Below are 9,922 nucleotides of genomic sequence, written 5' to 3' on the forward strand. Positions count from 1 at the left end.
GCTCACCCGCAGCCGAGCCGCCAGGACGCAGTACGGCGCCATTTTGTGCACTGACAAAGATGAAGTCGCGCCTCGATGGCGTCACTCGGTCCTTTTGATACCTCCGGCGCGTGGGAGGGGGCGCCGAGGGGCGGGGCCGAGCGGGTCCTGGCAGGGAGGTACGGGCGGGGAGAGCGGCGACCCCCGAGTGGGGATACGGCCGTCCCCCGGGTCGAAGGGAGCGGCGAGACGGGTTGCGCTTGAAGCACTACGCAGAGCTCGGTTACGGGTCGGCGTCCCCTCTCGGAGCGCCGCTTTGTCAGACGCTCTCCACACCCCTGCCAGGACCGGGGCACGGCGGCAGAGCGCCGAGAAGTGTCGCCGGCGCCATGGCCAAGCACCATCCGGATCTCATCTTCTGCCGCAAGCAGGCGGGCGTCGGTGAGTACCGCACCTTGACGTGGGGTCGGGCGGCCGTTCGGGCCCGCGCGCGCAGCTCTCCGCTCAGGGAGAGCTTCGCACCTTCGCGGTGCGGCGCCGCGTGCGGGTTTCCTTATGGCCGATGGGTGCCGTTGGCCGGACGCCGTGCGCCGGAACTGTGGGCCGGGTGGGTGTGCCTTGAGGACAGGCATCGCTTGTGTTTGTGGTCTAACTGTAGCCGCGTTCCCATTTCTGCCTCAAGTAATGTATGTTTGTTTTTAATTCTTCTTACAGCAATTGGAAGGCTTTGTGAAAAATGTAAGTATATCTTCCGTTGTTTGAGAACCCAACACTGTGGTAAGAGCCTGCAGCTTGGTTTCTCTTCATGCTGCAGCAGTTTCAGTGGCTGCGGATACAATGAGTGCTTGATTGATGGATTTCTTCTAATCCAGAATGCAGAGCGATCAGCCTGATGATTTCAAAGAAGAAAAGCACATTTTTGGAATCTGATTCCCCAGCTTGAGAAGGGTTCCCTTCATCATCTAATAGAATGGGAAATGGATGGAAAAAAGTGCTTTCTAAAGCTACAGCAGATGAATATGCAGAAACAAATATCTGTGCAACCTACTGCAGGGAACCTACTTTAGCAAGAGTGTTGGATTTGATGATCCCCAGAGATCCCTTCCAACCCCTACAGTTCCATGCTAGTGCTCACCTATAGCAGCAAAGAAAGAGCACAGTCAATCATTAGATCCTCGAAGGAGCTTAGTACAAGAAAGCCAGCTATTTCTAGGCTCCAGGAAATTTTAAAAACAAGCAAAGTGAGGAGAAGCACAGTCTGAAGCAACAGAACTGTTTTCAAGAGCACGCAGAAGTTTAACAGATTCCCAGTGGTAGTAACTGAGGGCAGTCAGGATGGAGATTTAAGAGCAGGTTAAATGAGCTGTTTGTGGGAGTCAGGATTAAATGCCTTGGGAACTGGTAATAAGATATGAAGCCTTTCATCTGGAGGTCAGAGTTTTGGCTTAGGGCCAGCACAGCAGAGTCTGTCAATGGCATCTGATGGCTGTTTGCCTGTATGATAAGAGTGCTTGAATTTCACTCAGTTCCTTGTGAGAAAGCAAGAGCAACTCTGTGAAGTGGCTGTTTATGCCAGTTTGCCCTTTCTTTGGCCTTCTCACAGATGAAGGATTAAAAGCACCACAAGTACAATCTCATATCCCATTCCTCTGAGGGTAGTAACACCAGACTTTTGTTGGTATGGCTCTCTGGGAGATGCTTACACTGCTGCTTGTAGGTAAGGACGCTAGTCCTGGCCATCTGGCATTTTTTCACAAATGAAACGTTAAGGGAAGTTTCCAGAGTAAAAGTAATGGTATGACTTAAGCAGTGTTAGCTAATCACAAATGACATGGCTGTTGGCTTCTGAAGTCTGTATACAAATATAATGTTGCAGCTTGTACCTGTAAGCTAAAGTTCTGCAGTCTAAGTGCCTTGTCTTTGAGTGTACAGGCAAGTTCTTTGTCCAGAAGGCTTTTCCTCTTTTATGTGGGGTGGAAAAAAGGACGTTCTGTAACCAAAGACTGCTGTATTTGCAGGTGATGGCAAATGTGTGATCTGTGATTCGTACGTGCGGCCTTGCACCCTCGTGCGCATATGTGATGAGTGTAACTACGGCTCGTACCAAGGGCGCTGTGTGATCTGCGGGGGCCCAGGGGTGTCTGATGCCTACTACTGCAAGGAGTGTACCATCCAGGAAAAAGATGTACGTTGTCATCCAGTCTCCTGTAGAATTGCTTATGTCTTTGTTTAATAGCGATGCTTATCTTTAAAGCTAGTGATATTAGTGTTGGATGCTTGATAGTGATAGTGATGTTGGATGCTTGGCTTCTGCTCTCAGAACTGGCACTGGTTTTCATTACCTTGCACTTTTCTTTTTTTGTTGTTGGTTCCCAGTATTAATGGAGCATTTTGAGATAGCAAGCAGTGCCCCGATTCTACATCCCAGAGGACCCTTGAGTGCTTTGCGATGCATACTCACAATTCACTTCCTCTACACGCTGCTTGTTATCACTTTCAGCTGTTATCTTACTTAGATCTCTCAGCCTAGGTTTTATCAGCAGCAGAGATATTTTAGATGCTGCAAAGGCAGTGGCAGGATCAGCTTCTTACTGAGTCTGTGATCATACCATACATGGTATGATCATGCCACTGGCATGTATGGTACCGTAAGGCCTACAGAATCACCACCCGTGTTTATCTTTGTGTTTCAGTAAAGTTAGCTCTTAGTGTCCTTTGTCCTTTCTCCACTAATTGTCTTTTACAAGCTTAACATTTCTTGTATAATTTCAGTGGGGTGTGAATTTTTTAAATTCTTGTCTGCAATGGCCTATATTGTAAACACCTCCTTTTCTGCTAATTTCTTATTTCAATAAAAAATCAGAAAGAGAAGTTTAATCTTCTCTTTCTGAAAGATACTTGCTGTGCCTGTGCGACAAGGCAGATGTTCACTCTCTAGGTATGCAATAATATCCATCACAGTGAGTGCAAGCCATGAAGGACTGCCAGTGAAGTAGTAGGAAGACCATAGGGAGATGCAAAAACATGATGCCAGAATATGGACCTGACGGAGAGTATCTACTAAGGGTTGTGTAGTTTTTGGGCTGGATCCTTTGCAAATACTATCTCCAGCACACCTTGATGTCAGCAGAGTGTGCTGACAAACAGCTCTGTTTGATTTGGAAGAATGTGCTCAGCCGACTGAGCTGCTGCTTTAATTTTCTACAGCACTCATATTTTCTCTAGAGGTCTTGCAGGGCAAACCCTCGTCTGAATTTAGTCAGTAGATCTGACAGGACCACAATCTTTCTTAGTATCTAAGTATTATATGTGGATAGAAATGCTGTTGGTGGTGCTGCCTCCTACATCTGGAAATGCTGTGAGAAGCAGTAGTTCTATTGACTTGTCTGTGAAACCAAGGCACTTGGTAAAATAGACGTGTGTTTTATTTTTACCAATTCATAGTGATTCCTGATGGGTATTTTTCATAATCTAGTCTCATCTGTAGGTTCAGATGTAAAACAGCCTGCTGCTCTGGAAGGGAGGGTTATAGAGAATATAGAGCTGGAGGAGCAGAATAGCAAGTCAGAATTGAGGTATTTTGATAGCTGGATGAAACCTGCTGTAGAAGACCATTGCTCTGTACCAGCAAACTCGCATATTAGGAACTATTGCGAATGTGAATTTACAGATCTAAAAGAGCAAGTGACAAGATTGACTTGCAGGATTGAACAGAGCTGGCGCAGGTGTAGAATGCTCAGAGCAAGAACAGCCAAAGGTGGTACACATCACAATTACAATAGCTGGTGCTGACCTGAATAGAATAGGAAAAACAGGTGGACAGCTCTGCACCTGAAGCTCTACCACCCTAAGGCTTCAGTCACAGCACTTATCTTCCTTCATCCTCAGAGGAAGACTGAAAAGGATCAGGAAGGAAGAAATCAGATCTTAAAATGATGGAGGTGAATGCACTTAGGCACACAACGCAAAGGGCCTGGTTAGCCTTGGTTTGTGCCTCCCTGGAGAGAAATTGAGGTATTGTTTTACCTCAGTTTTGTCTGTGGGTAAGGTCCAAGATCTGCCTTGTCATCCAGGACAGATCTGAGTTGCAAAATATAAACCTTTCTTGGGGGACAGGAGCATGCTCATATTCTACCTCCTTGTGAGGAGGTGGAAGAATAAGCAGAGCCCTGCAGTAATGCTGTCAAGATTGTCACAGGCACCCTGGTTTGTGGGAGGCAAGGCTTGGAAGAGTCCTGCTGCTGAGGTTCCAAGTTGAATAACAAGACAGTAGCTAGAGATGGGTTGTAGCAACTGATTTCTCCCTTCTACTCTTTTCTTGTTACTTTTACTATGCAGACCTTCCCCAGCAGGTCACTTCTCCCATGCAGGAGCCAGTACTGATGGCACAGCTTGAGTGCAGTTTCTGCAGCGGCTGACATCTGCCCAGAGGCTTTCTAGATGTAATCCGCTCAGCCTTATGCAACAGTCAAGGACACGTGTTCTTCTGCCTGTTGGGCCCCTCAGCTGCTGTTGCCAGCCACAACGTTTTGCCCTCAAGAGTTATGCAGATGCTGGGCTCAGGTGGCTCACTGACAAATGTTCTGTGGTTTGCAGAGAGGTGCATGTCTCTGATTTGTGTTTGCAGCTATGCCTCTGAGATGGGGCTCTCATGTTCCCCTTCTTGCATATGTTTTGTTGTTGTTGTTGTTGGTTTTGTTGTTTGTTTGTTTTTTGCATACTTTCTATCACAATTCAGGTACAAGATCTTAATCCACATATCTGCTCTGAATAGCTGTCCTCTCCCAAGATGACCACATAGTCTCTGAAGTAATCAATCTAACCTGCAGGAAATCTGAGATTCGCTTTTGCTGTCACAGCTGAGAGTGGTCTCAACACAAGAGTGGCTTAGTGACATCTAAAGCAACGAGATTCTTTGTGGCTAAGGAGGGGAAAGGTTATTCCTCTGAGCCTCATAAATCCTCTGTATCCTAATTTAGAAAGAATCCAGTCTTGAGGCACCAAGCATCCTTTTCATTAAACCGTTATACGAGCTGTTTTCCATCTTCACCCTGAGGAGGAGACTGTCCTAGAGTAGTGTTAAAAAGGCATCCATCCTTTTTCTTCTTGCTGATAGTAACCAGAGTTTGAGGACAGTCTGCCTACACAGGTGTTTGAAATGCATGTTGAGGACAGGGTGGGGGGAGAGGGACCTGGGATGAGTCTCCTACAACTGTGTATGTGATGCTGGTGTTCTGTTTGCTCAACTCCCACTTCATGTTCTCTTTTCTTTTTGCAGAGAGATGGTTGCCCTAAGATTGTCAACCTGGGCAGTTCCAAGACAGATCTCTTCTATGAAAGGAAAAAATATGGATTCAAGAAGAGGTGATCCTATCTGTTCAAGGCTACACTTCCTGTCAGGTTGGCAAGAGGGTCTTGGAACATCTCTGGACTTTACTATTATTGAAAACCAGCTGACTATGTTTTCTAAAGCAGTACAAATTCAGTAGTATCTTTAGGGCTGAGAAGGGACTGAAACCTGATTGGAACTGACTATCAGAAACAGTAAATGTGGACTGGCTCTTGTTTTTTCAGTAGCTTTGCTAGAAGCTGTCTCAACTCGCTAAAAAATACCCTGGTGGGCAATCATTTGCATATGGAGGAGAGTGGCTCAGTAAAAACCAAGTGCCATTGCTGGTGTGGAGAAATGCTCTGCTTCCCTACTTACCAGCTCTCCTCTCAGCTGTTAAAAATCACCCCACACGTTGGTATTCGAAGCACAGAGGGCCAGTCCTGTGTGTCTGCTCCCCATCTCTTCCGCCAGTATATTTCCATGCTGCCCTGTTCTGTGAAAAAGCTAGCACCATTTGTGGCTGGTGCTTTCCTAGGGAGAGCGCAGCTGTTCCATGTTTTCTTTGACAGATTAATCCAAGGCCCTTTCTGTAACCACTCCTGTAGGATGCATACCAATAAAGCTACTTCTCTTGTTTTTATTTTTTGTGTAACAGAAGGATTTCTCTCTGGTTCGTTCTGTGCCTGGAGCTTTCTGGGGACACAGAGGATTAGCCCAGCTAGAACTGTACAATAGGTTATCAGGTTTCTGACAGTGTCTGCTTATGGCCATGTGACCTTGCTACAAGGAGCTTCAGGGAATGGCTATTGCTTTTGTGTGTGTGTGATCCCAGCCACTGACCATTTTGTCCCGTAGCATGAGGATCGCTGAGCTTGTAACCCTTATCCTGGCTAAAACGGCTGTGGATGTTGTTTCACCATGCAAACATCCAATCCCTTTCTAAAACCTACTAAGCTATTTGACTCGCTGTCCTGTTCTTGTGAATAAGTTAAAGCCTTCCCTGCTGTAACTGGAAACCAACTATTGTGTGATAGGCTATTAGCTGTATGCATGCTGAAAACCAGGGGCTGCTTGTTTGTCAAATACCAGTGCAGGCTAAAAGTGGTCTGTTTGCTCAGCAGAGATCTGGAAACGGGTGCCTTTACACAGAGGGATAACTGCCTGTGTGCCCCAGATGGTTAAATTAGAGCTATACCATGCCCCATGGGCCTTAAAGTCTTCATAAAGCACAGTGTGTGCTGCATTTAGGGCAGTCACTGTCTGTATAAGGCACCTTTGGGATTTCAGTTATTCCCCTGAAGCTAGTACTGATTCCTCTAGCTCCTCTCTGATTAAAATGTTTCTTCTACCTGTTGTAGCCATTTAGGTATTTCAGCTAAGAGAAAACAAGGAGACAAACTGTGATCTTCTTTCCCAACAAGTCATTTCTTTCTGCTGTAGCTGGCTCTAGCTGTGAGTGGTCCTACAGCTATCTCAGCTGTTCCTTCCTCCCCACCGGCAATGAATTCTATTTTGCTCTTCCAGGCTTTTTGCTGTCTTGAGAAAACCTGTATGTCTTCTTCCCTGCACCTCAGTTCCCTTGCACACCTTCTGGTTAATTTTTACTAATGTGGATGCTATTTGCCAATATACTCGGAGCAAACCAGTTCTCTGGTTCCAGCAAACCCACTCTTTGAGTATTTCTGCCTCAGTAAGTGGCTGTTTCTTGTTCCTGACTGGGAAGCTCATGTCAAAGCCATTATCAGTTGCGTTAAATTCTGTATTTCTTTAAAAACCAGTACATGACATGGAGATTTTTTTTTTGTACGTCGAACTTTATCACTTCAACCAGAATTTATCAGTTACTCTCAGTCAGGCTGCCTGGGATATCACATAAGGAATGCAGAAGGTTGGTACATATCTTTTCTGCTTTCTTTTCTTTCCCTGAAGTTTTTTTAGATGAGAAATGTCATTCAGTGAAGCCAGTGGGAAATGAAGTTTGAATTCCTTTTTTCTCAGAGCTAGTGCCTCTAATGCAGAGTAACCTAGAAGATCTAATTTTGGAGCAGCCCTTGTTCCTGACCATTTAACCAGGGGTTGCTATAGAGATCTGAGAGCCCTCATCCCTTCCCTCACCCCCAAAAAGGGCTGAGCACACTTACTTCCTTGGCACTCCTGCTGCCCTCGCTCTTCTGGGTGTATCGGTCTGCATTTGGCAGCAGCAAGAGCAAAGCTGCCATTTCTAGTTGTTCTGAGTCACTGGGCAGGTGGAGAGAGGGAGGGACGGGTGCTTTTCCCTTTGCCTTGTTTGCTCAGACAGCTCTGGGGAGAATGCCAAATGCTGCTGCTCAGATCGGTTCAGTGCCACTGCCTTTCTGGTACTTTCAGAGCACGGATGGGACATTGCCCTGGAGCTGCTTATTCAGACAAAGGTAATGGATACAGCTGGGTAGCCCAGAAAAACTCAGTTTTGCTTGCATGGTGATGATTTCTGTTCACTGGTGAATGATACCCATGCAGGGCTACCAGTATTTGTTACCTAAAGAGAGCAACAGAACAAAACTCATTGAAATCACTCTTGTCCAGTAGATTTCCTGTCAGAACTGCATCCCAGAGCACATAGTAAAGGAGTGATGAGGGAGGGAACGGGACGAGGAGTGTTCTGCTGTGTGCTGTTTGCCTCTGGAGAAGCATCACCAGCTTTGATGCTCCTGGTGCAGGCAATTCAGGGGCTCCCTGGCTGCAGGCAGTGGACAAGGACAGGTGGAAGGGATACTGCCTTTCCCATGGGGCTGAACTCCCATAGTGCTGGCTGCAAATCCTGAGTGCATGAGGCTGAACATCTTCCTGCTATTACTTTTCTAGGTAAAGTTAGTGCTTTCTTTTTTTTCCTTCAATCAAAAGGATGTTATGTAATAAGTAAAAAATCCTTTTATTTTAAATGTTTATACAGAGGGGGAGGAGAAACATGGGAACTCTTGGCCTATTAGGTAATTGGCCTCTGTTGCCAGTACTAACAAGGCATCGCTGCCTTGTGAAACAGGGATGTTCTCTACACACCCCTTCCGACCAAAGGCCAGCCACCGTGTCACAGCTCAGTTCTGAGCTCAGCAGCAGCTCTCCAATGCACCTCCTGTCATTGAATCGTCTCATCAAGGGCATCAACAAAACCCTTGAGCCTGAAACATGACCTTTAAAAAGTGCTGAGGGCTGGCAGATGCCTTGAGCCTACCTCTGAGCTTTCCCTGCACATAGGTGAAATCCTGCTTTCAGAAACCGTACCTGCAGAGGAAATGTTGCTTTCTCATTATGGAGATCAGCTGGAGATGTTTTGCCTATTTCAATAGCAGGAAAAAGAAATCCATTTCCTTGAGGTTGTCGTGTGACTTGGATGTAAAGAGGATTCAGGGTATACGGCGTTGTTAATTATGCTGATTACAACCTCACTGCCCTTCCTCAGCATTGATGAGCCCAGCAGGACTTACCTTGCCCCTGCGGCTGGGCCATTCCTGTCCTCTGTGTGTGCAACTTGGTGGCTGTGCTTTGATGTTACACCACAGGACCGGGAATGCAGGAGCGGATACAGGGACAGGATTCCTCCTCACACACGTGGGCCAGCACAGCTGGGTAATTACAGGAGCGTGGTCAAGATGCAAATATCTTTAAGTGTCCTAATGTGTAAACACCCTCTTAGTAACACCTTATTAAAACAACAATAGAATTTTAGCAATGTAATTGCCATTTTTTCTGAACGGTGCTAAAAATAATGCCATCGTTTTAATTTCCTGATTGCTGGCTGACTGTGTGATTTTGTTTCCAGCCAAGTAAGTGATTGTTAGGGAGCTCTTTTGTAGCTAAGTTCCTGTTAAACTCCAAGTGATTAACCTAGCTCCAAAAGTAGCCCTGTTCTATGGCAAACCTCAGGTTCCTGAGAATACAGGAAAGATTCAGGTCCTTGAGACTTCTGGAGAGGTTCAGGTTGGATATGTGGAAGAATTTATTGTCAGAAAGAGCGGTGCTGCAGTGGCACAGACTGCCCAGGGACGTGGTGCAGTCACCATCCATGAGGGTGTTCCATGTGGATGTGGCACTGAGGGACATGGTCAGTAGGCATGGTGGGGATGGGCTGACCATTGAACTCAATGATCTTAATGGTCTTTTCCAACTTTAATTATTCTATTCTAAGGTGAAGGACTCCTGATTTAGGCAAGACAAGCAAAGTCCAGAAAGGTGCTGAGGATCTTTGTGGGAGCAGGGTAGGAGAGGAGCTCAGTATTTGGTGTCAGGGGGCAGTGGCCATGGAAAGTTATCTGACCAGGGGATGGGGAACTGCTCTGGTGGTCTTTGACCATTCTGAAAATAGGCAGTGAAAGAAACGTTTGCATGTATGGCTGTGTACTGAGAAGATCCTATTCCAAGAGAAACGCCGCTATGCGATGGAACGTTCCTTGGGAATTCTTTAGAACTCAGAGCTGGGGCTCTCACACCACCTTGAACCCGGCCTCGCTGTGCTGGGAACTACAACTCCCGGCAGACCCCGCGCCGAGCCCGCCCACGCCCCGCGCGCACACCCCCTTCGGCTCATTCGCTGAGGCAGCGCACCAATCCGGACACGCCGCTGGGCCCGGCCGG

At 46.7% G+C, this 9,922-nt stretch overlaps 2 protein-coding genes across 2 annotated transcripts in view; one reads left to right on the forward strand and one right to left on the reverse strand.

The window, feature by feature from the left end:
• The window catches only part of ACO2 (aconitase 2), a 21,103-nt gene extending 20,993 nt beyond the window's left edge, over positions 1–110 (reverse strand). The window contains exon 1 of the mRNA XM_010710428.3: positions 7–110. Coding sequence (XP_010708730.1) covers positions 7–42 — 36 coding nt within the window. The 5' untranslated portion in view covers positions 43–110. The remainder of the gene's footprint in view (positions 1–6) is intronic.
• Positions 111–210: 100 nt separating this feature from the next.
• PHF5A (PHD finger protein 5A) lies at positions 211–5,950 on the forward strand. Its single transcript, XM_003202297.3, has 4 exons — positions 211–420; positions 694–717; positions 1,998–2,164; positions 5,258–5,950. The coding sequence occupies exons 1-4, from the start codon at positions 369–371 to the stop codon at positions 5,345–5,347; spliced, it is 333 nt and encodes a 110-aa protein (XP_003202345.1). The 5' UTR covers positions 211–368; the 3' UTR covers positions 5,348–5,950.
• Positions 5,951–9,922: the final 3,972 nt, after the last annotated feature.

The sequence above is a fragment of the Meleagris gallopavo genome, chromosome 1 (genome assembly GCF_000146605.3).
Source record: "Meleagris gallopavo isolate NT-WF06-2002-E0010 breed Aviagen turkey brand Nicholas breeding stock chromosome 1, Turkey_5.1, whole genome shotgun sequence".
Lineage (NCBI taxonomy): Eukaryota > Metazoa > Chordata > Aves > Galliformes > Phasianidae > Meleagris > Meleagris gallopavo.

Bases quoted from the DNA above. Each gene is read 5' to 3' on its own strand.
- PHF5A (XM_003202297.3), top strand. From the start codon at position 369: ATGGCCAAGCACCATCCGGATCTCATCTTCTGCCGCAAGCAGGCGGGC. The intron at 421-693 runs GTGAGTACCGCA...TTCTTCTTACAG, and splicing joins CCGCAAGCAGGCGGGCGTCG to CAATTGGAAGGCTTTGTGAA. The intron at 2,165-5,257 runs GTACGTTGTCAT...TTCTTTTTGCAG, and splicing joins GTACCATCCAGGAAAAAGAT to AGAGATGGTTGCCCTAAGAT.